Consider the following 14,315-nt stretch of genomic DNA (forward strand, 5'->3'; position numbering starts at 1 on the left):
CTTTTTAAAAATGAAGTAACAGAGAACATTTTTCTTGCCATTTCTTCGCAAAGGAGAAACTCTCAACGGACTCTGCATCCCGCCCAAACTGCCTCACCTGAGCTGGTGTCCAAAATGGCAGCTCCTGTTCCGTTTGAGATCTGATATTGTGGCGCCCTGGGCTCTTCCGCTTGCTCTGCGCTAGTGACGAGGCTCGTCTGGGGAAACGGCAGTGCTATGCGGGAAAGAAGGAAGAAGAAGGAAGACGAGGAGAAAGAAGAAGTGAGGAAGCATTCGGCCTTATGGTCCAAACTATCCCCAACGACTGCTCATCAAGAACCCATAACTAAACAGTACCTTGGGTTAGGGGGCTGCATGTTTGCGGGGGGAAGGTGGTCCTTTGCTCTGTGCTGGAAGGAGAAGGGAGGACGGCTGAAGATGGCTGCAGGGTGGGGGGTCAGGACTGCACTGCCAGGACCCCAGGGAGGGGACTTGGTTGGCACTTCTGGAGTATTGCTGTTACGCTGGTGGGAGTCCCTCACATGCCAGCAAACCCATTTTGCACAGCTAGAGTGCAGCGCAGTGGTTAAAGTGCCCGACTAGAACCTGGGAGACTAATACTTTTTGATTTAAACCCCACCCATCTGACGGGGTCACCCCACCCACTCTGGGCAGCTTCCAGCACATATAAAAACATAATCAAATGTCCAACATTAAAAACTTCCTGACACAGGGCTCCTAAAGGTAATATAGTTATTTATTTCCTTGATATATGAAGGGAGGGTGTTTACTAGGGCGGGCGCCACTACAAAGAAGGCCCCTGCCTGGTTCCCTATCGCTTCACTTCTCACGTCGAGGGAACCGGTAGAAGCCCCTCAGAGCTGGACCTCAGTGTCCTGGCTAAATGATGGGATGTAGATGCTCCTTAGTATATGGGGCCAAGGCCATTTAGGGCTTGTTGTGGGGATTAAATGAGGGGGAGACCCGTGTGCCCCACATTGAGCTCCTTGGAGTGGAAAGGTTGGGATTAAAATGGATGGCGTTAAGAATAAAGTACATTTGCAGCTCTGGTGCAACAAACCTGCTCCCCACCTACCCCTCCACCCCAAAAGAAGAGTGAGAAGAAAATGTCCCGGAAGGACTGCTTCAGACTCAAGGAAGGAGGCTCCTTACCCAGAGAGGCCATGTTCCTCTCATTGTCCAGCATGGCCACCCTTGCTCTTCGGCCAACGTCCAGCAGGGAGGGCCCTTTCGACCCTGGAGAAATAAACAGCCCCGTAATCAAAGGTTAGCAGTCTCTGTAATGACAAAACGCCCTCAGCAAAAACTGCAGCACCTCAGGAACGCCTTTGGTGGCAAGCGCAGAGTGGGAATCTCGGTCTTCCCCATAGATCGTTCCAACTACATTCTATTATTATTATTATTATTATTATTATTATTGATATTCTTGTGTTACCAAAAAGTACATAAGTTGTCTCCGTTTTCAAATCATAAAAGTCCTGTCTTTGGATCCTTTATATTCAATGTTTAATGCTCTGTACTGGACTTTTGCCACTAATGTCGTGACACGCTAGTGTGTCAGCTGCAGTGTGTAGGTGTGGCGTTTAAACACTCCCCACGTTCCTACCGGGGCTGGAAAGGGGTTAGTTTAACCTCTGGTTTGCTAGGGAAACCGAATTACTGCGTCACAAAATGATGCAAGTCTAAAAAGTGTGGGAGTGAAGGAGGATAGCAGACTTTCATTCTTTTACATTCTTTTTTAATAAAAAAAGATAAAGGACCCCTGGATGGTTAAGTCCAGAATGGACATAATATAAGTAACGTTGCAGCTTTGTAAGGGAATAGAAAAACACCATGGCAGGATGGATGGGAAGTCAAGAAGAAGAGGAGGAAGAGTTTGGATTTGATATCCCGCCTTTCACTCCCCTTCAGGAGTCTCAAAGCGGCTAACAATCTCCTTTCCCTTCCTCCCCCACAACAAACACTCTGTGAGGTGAGTGGGGCTGAGAGACTTCAGAGAAGTGTGACTGGCCCAAGGTCACCCAGCAGCTGCATGTGGAGGAGTGGGGAAGCGAACCCGGTTCCCCAGATTACGAGTCCACTGCTCTTAACCACTACACCACACTGGCTCCCAGGGTGGATGGGAAGTCAACGGATATGAGAGAGTAGTTACAATTGTATTTTAAAAGAATATGCAATATTTGAAAATTAAATAATTCAAAAAAAATATAAAAAAGAGATTCGAGAGCAGCCTTAGCTCATTTGACAGAGCAAATACCCCCAAGTCCAATTCGTGATCTATCTAAGAGAGGCTGGGAAAAGACCCCCGTCTAATACCAAGAAGCACTGCTAGTCCAGAGTGGCAATGTGGTGTAGTGGTTAGAGTTCTGTGCTCGGGGTTCAAATCCCCACCTGGCCATGAAGCCCACTGGGTGATCTTGGGCCGGTCACCGTCTCTCAGTTTGGCCTCCCTCACAGGGTTGTTGTGGGGAAGAAATGGAGAGATGGGGAACATGCAAACTACCTTGAGCTCCTTCCAGGATGGGTGGGGTATGAACGCAAGGAAGTAAAAGACACACAACCCATGGGATACATACACAGAAACCAGAGGTCTATTTACATGCACACACAACTCCAGCCAAGCAGGTCAGGGGGGAAATCGATGGCATATTCTAGCCAGGCAAAAGCACCCGACTTAGAGCAGGGCTGAAGCACCCTAGGGAGATGGGGCTGGCATGGGGGGGGGGAGAAACGAGTCCAGCTAGACCCCCGTTTGGCCCCAGGATCTGAGATTTCCACACACCCCATCCCCATGATATACAGGACATTTGGGAACACTTTAAAATATTCAGGGGGGTACTCCAATTGCAACCTTTTTGCATTTCTAAAAAAGGGATGGTAATGTTAGCTGATTTTTCTTAATGTCCAGATTTTTTAATTCAAAATATGCACAATCTACCACCAAGCTTTCATTTCATTTCAGTTTTTGTCAGTTATTTTTATAGGCTTTATACAAATTAATACCATTTGGCACTCCATTCTTGGCGCATATTTATCATCTACTATTACTACGTTTCATATTCATATTTATCTCTGGTTACCATTGCCTTTTACATAATTTTACATTTTATCATTTCATTTCAAAGCTTTCAATGAGGAATAAACAAGTGAAAGAGATCCCTTCTTCTGCTCTCGAGAATCTCCCCTTCCTCCTCTTTCACCCCGACGCAACGTGCAAACTTATCCGTGCAATGGGAAAAGCCAAAATGGCTCATCTTTCCCGCCGCCCTTTTCTGCCCCGCCCCCTCACCGGCATTCACGTGTTGCAGGGTTCAGACGGTCTCCTCTCACCCGTGTAGAGCTGCTTCCGAAGGGCGCCTCTGCCAGCAAAGACTCCTTCCTGCTCCCACCTTCAGCCTCCCCTGCAAAACCTCTTTGCACCCCAGAGATCGCAATGGCCGGACGCCTCCTGCAAAAGACCCACACAAAAGGGGGCTGGCCAGAGGAAACAGGCACCTCTTGCGACGTCCTGCCCCTTCGCTTCTTCCCTTTTCCCAGACGCAAAGGATTCTGGGATTTGTAGTCTGTTCCTCTGTGATGGGGGAAAAAAGTGCCTTTGGGGCGGCTCTGGGGAAGGGTGCTCCTTTTATTTTTATTTTCCCTTTCTATTTACTCACCTACTTGCACACCTCTCTGCACCGCCTAACACGTCGCAGTGGTGCCCGGCAAAAAGAATGAGAAGATGAAACCAACTTGCATGTCCACGCGGTTGGATTCTAGACTTGGAAGGGACCCCGAGGTCATCCAGTCCAACCCCCGGCAATGCACCACTCTTTTACCTCACGTGGGACTCGAACCCGTTACCCTAAGATTAAGAGTCCCCATTTAACCAAAAGGACTGATCAGGGAGCAACCTGTGGCTGCTGGCGGCCTCTCAAGCTGCCCCACCTCACAGGGTTGTTGTGATGGTAGCTGTGGAAGCGGAGAGCAGCAGAGGCCGCCCTGAGCCCATTGTATACTGTAGCAGGAACCCCCCCACCCCAATCATTCTGTTTGTACAAACTTCACACACACACACACACTCACACACTCCATACGCCACATTTCTGTTATAAATTCATAGAAAATCAACCATACATCGGATTTGCACTGTTCCATTTTATTTTACTCCATATGACAAGAACTATCAAAGGGGGGTGCCTTGGTCCTGGTCAGCCATAATCCCTTCACCGTCTCAGCACATCCACAGGAGCCCTGCCCAGTTGCTATGCCAACCCTGATGATCCCAGACAGAAGACAATCAAGATCACAAAGAACTTGCATATGGGAGTGGATTCAGCATGGACTGAAACAAAGGACAATGATCAGATCTTCCCTCGGGGTAGGAAACTGCAAACTCCCCTTTGTCTCCTGGAAGTGACTCATGGGGAGGGCGGAAAGGAGGAACCAGCCAGGTGACAAGACACTCAGGTTACCACCACAACTCCTCCCTCAACCCCTCCTTTCTGTAATGTATGCATGATGTTTCTGGGGGTGGGCTTGACCTAGAGGAGGGGAATTTCAAAAAGTTTTTATAAGACCTTGCACACTATTTTTCTGGGTCTTTCCTCTCACCTGCAGGTGAGGGGAGCACCCTGTCGCGACAGTCTTTCTTCAATAAAGACCAAGCCTACAGGCTGCTGATTTGCTTCAATTTACTCTGGTTGGTGTCTTTACTTTTTGCCCAAGGGAGCCCTCAAATTTTTCCGGTAACAGGGAAAAGGCGGGAGAGGAGAAATGCAGCTGGGCTGGTGCAGGCGGGTCCTGCCTTCCGGCTAAGGCTCGCCCAAGACAGTTCTAGGAGCGGGGACAGAAATAAGGATTTTGGGTGTTACGAAAAAGGAGCAATGCAGAAGCAAGCACCAGGTGGCTGGAATGGTAAACAGGATGTGGGTGTTATTGGATTGTACCGTGGGAACCAGGGACAGTTTGTAAAGTGCTCTGAGAGCCGGATGTTACCTCAGAGCAGCACATGACCCTGTACTGGAAGTACATGGGTGGGGTTTATTTCTCTCTCTGCAGTGGGAAGCAGAGTGTGCAGACATGTTTTCTCTGTACTGGTGAAAGACAGGAATAAAGACATGTAAATATATTTCTGTCTGGCTCTTTCCCCCTCCCTGGGAGAGGAGTGGGAGGAGTGGTGTGTTCTCCTTCACGTTGAGGAGAATCGCCGATTGGAGACCTCCTTTGATCTTGCCGGTAGTCGCAGACGGGAGGTCACAAGGATTCAAGCCGGGCACCTGGAGGGTGGCCAAATTCCTAAGAGCTGGAGGCTCTGCTCGCTTGAATTCCGACAATGCAATCCCCTCTCAGTTTGCAGGAGGCGAAAGAGGGAGATGCTGGGCAACCTCACTCACTTCCAGTGTAAAACTGCCTTAAGCCCCATCAAGGTTGTCAGGAGGAGAATTTGGCAGTTTTCAAAACCGAGGAGATCTTGTTTATTTGTTTCCTGAAAGTTGTCCTCCACTGGACCATTCAAGAAACTAACCTCAAAGCAGAATGGGGAAAGTATCAGTAAAAGGAATACCATCAGCAAAATGGAAAATGTACATTTGTTTATGATCCTTTGAAATTCAAACTTCAACGTACTTAGTATGTTAGTAGTCTTACTCAACAGTTTTTTCTTCCCTTCCTTTAATTTTTTCTTTTGTTTTTCTTACTTATCTTGCATAAAGTGAGATTGCATCAGGCTGAATTCACTGAGAGTGTTTTTCTGACTTGGAGTTTTTTTTGTATGCACTGCTTTGATTTTCAATAAATGAAATTTTTAAAAAGGGGGAGGAAGTAGGATTTTTCACATTCCAAAGATTTTTTGGGAGGCTTTTTGTCCTGCTTGTTTCAGAGATGAGGAGTAAAGGGAATATTTTGTTCATGGCTTAAAACTTTTTTGAATTCCCAAGCTCAATGTACTCTTTGGTGGTGACGATGGAACAGGACGAAGCTTTTATTAATTTAAGCAAAGAGAAAGCAAATAAGCAGTCTAACTTTCTTAAAAAAAACAATCTTTATTGAAAGTTGAAAAAGTACAAAATTATACGTGCACTAAACATGGTGAGTTTTGAATTATGGTGCTGGAGAAGACTCTTGAGAGTCCCATGGACTGCAAGAAGATCAAACGCATCCATTCTTAATGAAATCAGCCCTGAGTGCTCACTGGAAGGACAGATCGTGAAGCTGAGGCTCCAGTACTTTGGCCACCTCATGAGAAGAGAAGACTCCCTGGAGAAGACACTGATGCTGGGAAAGATGGAGGGCACAAGGAGAAGGGGGCGACAGAGGATGAGATGGTTGGATAGTGTTCTCGAAGCCACAAACATGAGTCTGACCAAACTGCGGGAGGCAGTGGAAGACAGGAGTGCCTGGCATGCACTGGTCCAGGGGGTCATGAAGAGTCGGACACGACTAAACGACTAAACAACAACAACAAACATGGTGAGACGTAAATAAGAGAAAAAGAGAAACAGAAACCATGTAAGAGGGGGAAATAAAGGGGGGATAGGTGGAAACCCCAATCTGTATATTTTAGAAGGTTGTTATTGTACTTCACCAGACCTTAACCTATTACATTACAGTATTTGTAAAAATGGATCCAAAATGTCATTGAACTTGTCCATGGCAAGTCTGCATTTATATGCAAGTCGTTTATATGTTGCGAGTTTGTATAACTTTCCAATCCAACCGTAGAAGGGAGCCGCATTTTTATTTTTCCAATTCATCAGTATCAGTCCTTTTGCTGCGGTCAGGGGACGGAGAGTCCACTCGTATAGTCCTTTTGTAAGGTTCCATGTGCTGGGTATATAATTCAAGAGGATATTTTTCTCAGTAAATGTAAGGTTGTTCCGTACAGTTCTGTTCATAGTTTCAGTTATAGGAGCATGAAAAAACGTATGTTTTAGAGAAGCATTATCCCTAGTGCATCTCCAACAGTTAAGATACCTGAGATAGCCCTTTTTAAAACAAACGTAATGGGGTCCAGTATATTCTAAATATTATTCTAGCAGTCTAACATCTATGTTCCATACTCAGTAATGAGGGACACTTAGGATACAAGATCAAAAGGATATAATGGAGATAACTGCAAAAGCGAAGTTCACGGTTCATCTCATTTGCAGCAGAGACCCTGGGAGCAGGAGATCCTTCCCTTCCCTCTATAGGGCCAACGTTGACATTCACCAGCAGAACTCGAACGAGGGACTTAGAGAGCTGTTGTCGCTGAGCCCTTATACGGAGGATTTTAAACACGATCTAATAGCAGGAAGGCTCTTTAAGTTCTGTTGCCATCCTTCCTTATCTCCTCCGTTGGCACAGAGCAAAGTTACTCCCTCTGTTCACAGCGGTGAGCCAAAGTCTATGTCTAATTGCCAATTCCATGGCTGGGTCAAGACAGGTCTGTCCGCTAGTTGACTCCTTATCAGGCCAGCTGTCTAGACCTCTGGTTGATGCCAAGTCCTCATCATACATGTGATGGGATGGTGAGCTGCTTGTGCGTAAAATCCTAGTCCCTCAGAGTTTGGCTAAGTCCACAAACCTCTGTCTGTGACGGAGCTCCTTAAGCATGGCTCCATCAGTCGCTCGTAGAATCGGACAGTGGGCGTTTACGGAACTTCTTCCAGCATAAAAGCTCCTTAACGGAAACGCGTCTTCTGGACTCTCGGCGTGACAGTTTCCGGCGAGGAGTGGGTGTCCCTATGGGAGGTCCTGAAACCTCCCCACTATTTTCGCTGGAAGTGTCTCTGAGCCCTCCCTCCGACTCACTTTCCCTTGGAACTCCACCTCTCCCCCTGCTGGTTCCCTCCTCAGCTGAATGGTCTCTCTCACCCTCTGTGAGCCCTTTCACCTCCTGCTCCTCCGATGGCAGTTCCCTGACAATACAGATAAATTCATGGGAAAGTCCTCATTATATGTACAGATAGAGTTAAAAGGATTTAAAGCTACCATTACATTGAGATTAGGAGACACCGCTTTCTGAAATTATCTGGCAATACACATACTCAAAGTACATTTGTGGTTTCTCTCCTGTGTGGAAGCCCTGATGCAGCCCCAGCCTGCCCCTTCCAGGCAAAACATTTCCCACACTCGAAACATTAATGGGTTTCCTTTTATTGTGGATTCTCTGGTGCCTTTGAAGGTCGGAATGAGCAGCAAATCATTTCCCACACTCCTGACACTTGCAATGAATTTCCTTTGTGGAGTCACCAATGTTGATAAAAATTCATTTCTTTACAAAGCATATTCCACACTCTTAATGTCTGTCCGTCCTCCTTTTGGGATGGACACTCTGGTGTGCCAGGAGGGCTGACCACTGATCAAAATATTCCCCACACTCCCAACATTTATATGCTCTTTGTTCCACATGGAGTCTTGGAAGGTTACCACCTTCAACATTTCCCCCACTCTACACGTTGGCTAGCTCTTCTCCTGTGTGGACTTTGTGGTGTTTGTGAAGATGTTGTGACCGAGAAAAACATTTCCCACACTCCAGGCACCTGTAAGGTTTCTCTCCTGTGTGGATCCTCTGATGGATCACAAGGCGTGACTTCCGAGGAAATGATTTCTCACACTCCAAGCATTTATAGGGTTTCTCTCCTGTGTGGGTTCTCTGATGGATCACAAGGTGTGACTTCCGAGGAAATGATTTCTCACACTCCAAGCATTTATAGGGTTTCTCTCCTGTGTGGGTTCTCTGATGAATCACAAGGGGTGGCTTCTGAGAAAATGATTTCTCACACTCCAAGCATTTATAGGGTTTCTCTCCTGTGTGGGTTCTCTGATGGATCACAAGGGTGTCTTTCCTTGAAAAACATTTCCCACACTCCAAGCATTTGTGGGGTTTCTCTCCTGTGTGGGTTCTCTGGTGATCCTTAAGGCTTTTTGATAAAGTAAATGACATTCCACAGTCTAAACATTTATATGGTTTCTCTCCTGTGTGGACTCTCTTATGCATAATAAAAGCTGATGTAGTAGAAAAACGTTTTCCACATTCTCCACACTCATATGGCCTCAATCCTGTGTGTATCCTGTCATGTATACGAAGGTCTGATAGGCCAGCAAAGCATTTTCCACATTTCATGCATTTGTAGGGTTTCTCTCCCGTATGGACCTTCTGATGTCTGCAGAGGTGTTGTTTCTGGGAAAACCATCTCCCACACTCCACACATTCAAACGGTTTCTCTCCCGTATGGATTCTCCGGTGGATTACAAGTTCTGATGCTGAAATACAGCTTTTCCCACACTCCGCACATTTATGAGGCCTCTCCCCGGTGTGCACAGTCTGATGTCTCAGAAGTTCAGCTTTCTCATGAAAACATTTGCCACACTCTCTACATTCATAGGGTTTCTCTCCTGTGTGGATTCTCTGGTGTCGCCTGAGACTTACATTTGTGGGGAAACATTTGCCACACTCCAGACACTTATGGGGCCTTTCTCCTGTGTGGGTTCTCTGATGGGTTACAAGGTTGGAACGGGAAGTAAACTTTTTTTCACATTCAAAGCATTTATACCGCTTCTCCCCTGTGTGAACCAACCGATGGCTCCAAAGCTGTGCGTTTTGAGGAAAACATTTCCCGCACTCCCAGCATTCATAGGGCTTTTCTCCTGTGTGGAGCCTCTGATGGATCACAAGGCCTGACTTTTGAGCAAATGATTTCCCACACTCCAAGCATTTGTAGGGTTTTTCTCCAGTGTGAGTTCGCTGATGGGTAACAAGTTTTGACCCAACAGAAAAGCATAACCCACACACACTGCATTTGTGCGGCTTCTCTCCTGTGTGGACTTTATGGGGTCCATGAAGCTGTGATCTCTTGGGGAACCCGATCCTACTCTCGGCGTATTTGCGGGGTTTCTCTCCTGTGTGGCCTCTTTCATGTTTCACAAAATCTGAGAGTTGGGAAAAACCTTCTCCACACTCCAAGCAGCGATATGACTTATCTCCTCCTGCATGGACGTTCCGGTGGATCAGAACGATGGGCTGATGAGCAAGAATCTTCCTGAACTCCAAAGGCATAGGGGTTTCCAGAGGGCTCATAAGCTCTGAACACTGACCAAAACATTCCCCACGCTCAGAACTTTCCTGGATCTTCTCCCCTGTGTGGATTCTCTGGTGTCTGGCAAGAGCCAATCTGAAGGCAAAGCATTGGCCACACTCTGGGCAGAAGTGTTTCCTCCTCAAGTTTCCTGCTGAGAGAGTGAAGAAAGCGGAATTGGGGTTTGAAGATGGCAGAGAAGTAGCCTAAGGTTACCAGACGTCCCCGTTTCCCAGGGACAGTCCTCAGATTTACAAGTCAGTCCCCTGAAAAAATCCAGCTATTTAGTAGGAAGTTGAAAAGTGTCCCTGGATTCATTGGTGGGAAAAATCTGGTAACCTTGAAATAGCCTCAGAATCCAAATTGAAGAAGAAGGAGGAGAAAGAAGATTGAAAGGGACTCTCTTCCCCACTTCTTTCAGCTCTAGGTCCTTTTCGAGGCTCAAGAGAAATTCTACTTGTTCAGGTTTCCACCCAAATCCCTTCAAACAATGATGCCCTCAAAGGTGCCTCCTCTCAGTCCAGGGAGGAATGACCCGAATGAGTGGTGCCCACAGAAGATGCTTTAAAGAAAAAACAAAACCCAAATGTGCTCACAGAGCTAGAAAGCTTGGCAGTCGCCATCCTGGCATTTGCCTCTTTGCTCTCATTCCCCACTTTCTTCTTCCTCTCCTTGATCCTCCTAACTTCTGGGCCTGAGGGACTCAGCATAGGGCAGAGCTAGAGGAGGAACAGCAAAGATGGTGGAGGGAGGACAGGGCAGAGGTGTAAAGGGGAAAGCGAAGTTTCTCTCCCTCTGGCATCGTGCAAAAAGGCAGAGCCCCCCCCCCCCGAAGCTGAACTTTGGAAAATGCAGGACAGACCAAAGCAGGGATTGTGATTCTAAGTTTTCATGTTCTTAAAAATAGTAAATTGAGGAGGAAGGACAGGGGTGGGGAAAGGAAAAACAGTGGCCAGGTCTGTGGGAGAAGCAACTTTAACACATCAGGATCCTTACTAACCCTATGAATGAAGTAACAGAGAAGATTTTTCTTGCCAATTCTCATCAAGGGAGGAGAAACTCTGAACGGACTCGGCATCCCACCCAAACTGCCTCACCTGAGCTGGTGTCCAAAATGGCAGCCCCTGTTCCGTCTGAGATCTGATATTGTGGCCTCCTGGGCTCTTCCGTTTGCTCTGCGATGGGGATGAGGCTCGTCTTGGGAAGCGGCAGTGCTATGCGGGAAAGAAGTGAGAAGAAGGAAGAAGAAGAAGTGAGAAGAAGGAAGCGTGGAGGAAGCATTCGGTTTCATGGCCCAAACTATCCCCAGCGGCCGGTCATCCAAAGCTCTCTCAAACTTTTCTGAGGAAGAACCCATAACTAAACAGTACCTTGGGTTAGGGGGCTACATGTTTGTGTGGGGCAAGGTGGCCCGTTGCTCTGTGCTGGAAACAGAAGGGAGGACGGCTGAAGATGGCTGCGAGGTGGGGGGTCAGGACTGCACTGCCAGGACCCCAGGGAGGGAACATGGTTGGCGCTTCCAGACTGTTGCTGTTACGCTGGTGGGAGTCCCTCACATGCCAGCAAACCTATTTTGCACAGCTAGAGTGCAGCGCAGTGGTTAAAGTGCCAGACTGGAATCTGGGAGACCAGGGTTCAAATCCCCCTCAGCCATGAAACTCATCAGGAAATATTGGTCCAGTCATTCCCTCTTAGGGCTACCCTACCTCACAGAACTGTTTATTATTATTATTATTACAGTGGTACCTCGGGTTACATACACTTCAGGTTACATACGCTTCAAGTTACAGACTCCGCTAACCCAGAAATAGTACCTCAGGTTAAGAACTTTGCTTCAGGATGAGAACAGAAATCGTGCAGCAGTGGCGCGGCGGCAGCGGGAGGCCCCATTAGCTAAAGTGATACCTCAGGTTAAGAACAGTTTCAGGTTAAGAACGGACCTCCAGAACAAATTAAGTTCTTAACCCGAGGTACCACTGTATTCTTATTCTTATTCTTATTATTCCCTGCCCATCCAATATTTTTCATTTTGCACAGAATCCTACCTTACAGCCACACAACAGTCTGAGTTCTCCACACCTATGCTAGATTACTAATAAGAATACTTTATTATTTGTACCCCACGCATCTGAATGGGTTGCCCCAGCCACTCTGGGCAGCTTCCAGCACATATAAAAACCTAATAAAACATCTAACATTAAAAACTTCCTGATACAGGGCTGCCTTCAAAGGCCTTCTAAAGCTTATATAGTTTTTTTAATTCCTTGAAATCTGCTGGGAGGGTGTTTCACAGGCCGGGCGCCACTGCCGAGAAGGCCCTCTGCCTGGTACCCTGTAATTTCACTATTTGCATTAAGGGAACCGCCAGAAGGCCCTCGGAGCTGGACGTCAGTGTCTGGGCAGAACGATGGGGGTGGAGACACTCCTTCAGGTATACAAGGCCATTTGGGGCTTGTTGTGGGGATTAAATGAGGGGGAGACCCGTGTGCCCCACATTGCGCTCCTCGGAGGGGGAAAAGTCGGGATCAAAATGGATGGCGTTAAGAATAAAGTACATTTGCAACTCTGGTGCAACAAACCTGCTCCCCACCTACCCCTCCACCCCAAAAGAAGAGTGAGAAGAAAATGTCCCGGAAGGACTGCTTCAGACTCAAGGAAGGAGGCTCCTTACCCAGAGAGGCCATGTCCCCCTCATTGTCCAGCATGGCCACCCTCGCTCTTCGGCCAACGTCCAGCAGGGAGGGCCCTTCCTCAAAGCTTAGTGGTCTCTGTAATGACAAAATGCCCTCAGCAAAAACTGCAGCACCTCAGGAACGCCTTTGCTGGCAAGCGCAGAGTGGGAATCTCGGTCTTCCCCATAGATCAGGCATGGCCAAACTTGGCCCTCCAGATGTTTTGGGACTATAACTCCCCTCATCCCTGACCACTGGTCCTGTTAGCTAGGGATGATAGGAGTTGTAGTCCTAAAACATCTGAAGGGCCAAGTCTGGCCATGCCTGCCATAGATGCTTGCAACGTCATTCTTTGGGTTGTTTTTATTATGATGATTATTCAAGATTTTCTTGGGTTACCAAAAAAGTGCATTCATTGTATCCGTTTTCAGATTGTAAAAGTCCTTTTTTCAGATCACCTATATTCAATGCGAGACTTTAATGCTGTATACCGGAGCTTTCCAAACTGTGTGTCGCGACACGCTAGTATACAGCACTGATGCATCTTTATCATCTACTATTACTATGTTTCATATTGCTGGTTACCTCTGGTAATGTTCCATTTTACAAAATTTTACATTTGACCGTTTCATTTCAAAGAGGAATGAGTGAGTTTTCTTCTGCTCCCCAGAATCTTCCCTTACATCTCTTTCACCCCGATGCAACGTGCAAACTTATTCGTGCAATGGGAAAAGCCAAAATGGCTTATTTCTCCCGCCGCTCTTTCCTGCGCCGCCCCTCAATGGCACTCACGTGTTGCAGGGTTCAGACGGTGCCCTCTCACCCGTGTACAGCTGCTTCCGAAGGGCGCCTCTGCCAGCAAAGACTCCTTCCTGCTCCCACCTTCAGATCCACCGCGAAGGCTCTTTGCACCCCAGCGAGCTCGGTGGCGGATCCCCTCCTGCAAAACACCCACACAAAATGGAATGTCCTCGTGTTCTTCGCTTCTTCCCTTTTTTTCAGACCCAAAGGATTCTGGGAGGTGTAGTCTTTTCCTCCCTGGGAAGACAAAATATGCCTTTGGGCTCTGGGAAAGGCTGTTCATGGCCCCTCCTTTCTATTTACTCGCTTACAATCCAGCCTCGCCTGAGCTCTGCTTTCTTCCAATTGAAGTGCAGTGTTTGAGGAAACCCAAATGCTTGTTTGCAGAGCTATTGCACTACCAACCTTAGTTTATGCTTGGGATGTCCTAGTCCTTCGCTTCTTCCCTTTTCCCAGACCCAAAGGATTCTGGGAGGCGTAGTCTGTTCCTCTCTGAGGCAAAAAAGTGCCTTTGGGCTCTGGGGAAGGGTGCTCACTTATTTTTATTTTCCCTTTCTATTTACTCGCTTACTGGCACACCAGTAAAGCAATGGTGCCCGGCCAAAAGAATGAGAAGGCGAAGCAGACTTGTATGTCAACATGGTTGGATACTAGAGTTGGAAGGGACCCCGAGGGTCATCCAGTCCAACCCCCGGCAACACAGCACTCTCTTGCCTCATGTGGGACTCGAACCCATGACCCCGAGATTAAGAGTCTCGTGCCCCCATCTAAACCAAAAGTACTGATCAGGGAGCGACCTGTG

The 14,315-nt window shown here is 47.4% G+C and overlaps 1 protein-coding gene across 5 annotated transcripts in view; it reads right to left on the reverse strand.

Annotated features, from left to right (window-relative positions):
- The window catches only part of LOC128409205 (zinc finger protein 260-like), a 29,493-nt gene extending 15,553 nt beyond the window's left edge, over positions 1 to 13,940 (reverse strand). For 2 of the 5 annotated variants that reach the window (XM_053379460.1, XM_053379459.1), the window contains exons 1-4: positions 13,536 to 13,937; positions 12,712 to 12,808; positions 11,138 to 11,254; positions 1,153 to 1,236 (exon numbers count right to left, since the gene is read on the reverse strand). In XM_053379460.1, coding sequence (XP_053235435.1) covers positions 1,153 to 1,236; positions 11,138 to 11,254; positions 12,712 to 12,808; positions 13,536 to 13,796 — 559 coding nt within the window. In that variant the 5' untranslated portion in view covers positions 13,797 to 13,937. Of the gene's footprint in view, positions 1 to 1,152; positions 1,237 to 8,511; positions 10,195 to 11,137; positions 11,255 to 12,711; positions 12,809 to 13,535 lie in introns of all 5 variants that reach the window. The other 3 variants (XM_053379463.1, XM_053379464.1, XM_053379465.1) reach the window with 3 other exon arrangements.
- Positions 13,941 to 14,315: the final 375 nt, after the last annotated feature.

Source organism: Podarcis raffonei, chromosome 2, assembly GCF_027172205.1.
Source record: "Podarcis raffonei isolate rPodRaf1 chromosome 2, rPodRaf1.pri, whole genome shotgun sequence".
In the NCBI taxonomy this organism is placed as follows: domain Eukaryota; kingdom Metazoa; phylum Chordata; class Lepidosauria; order Squamata; family Lacertidae; genus Podarcis; species Podarcis raffonei.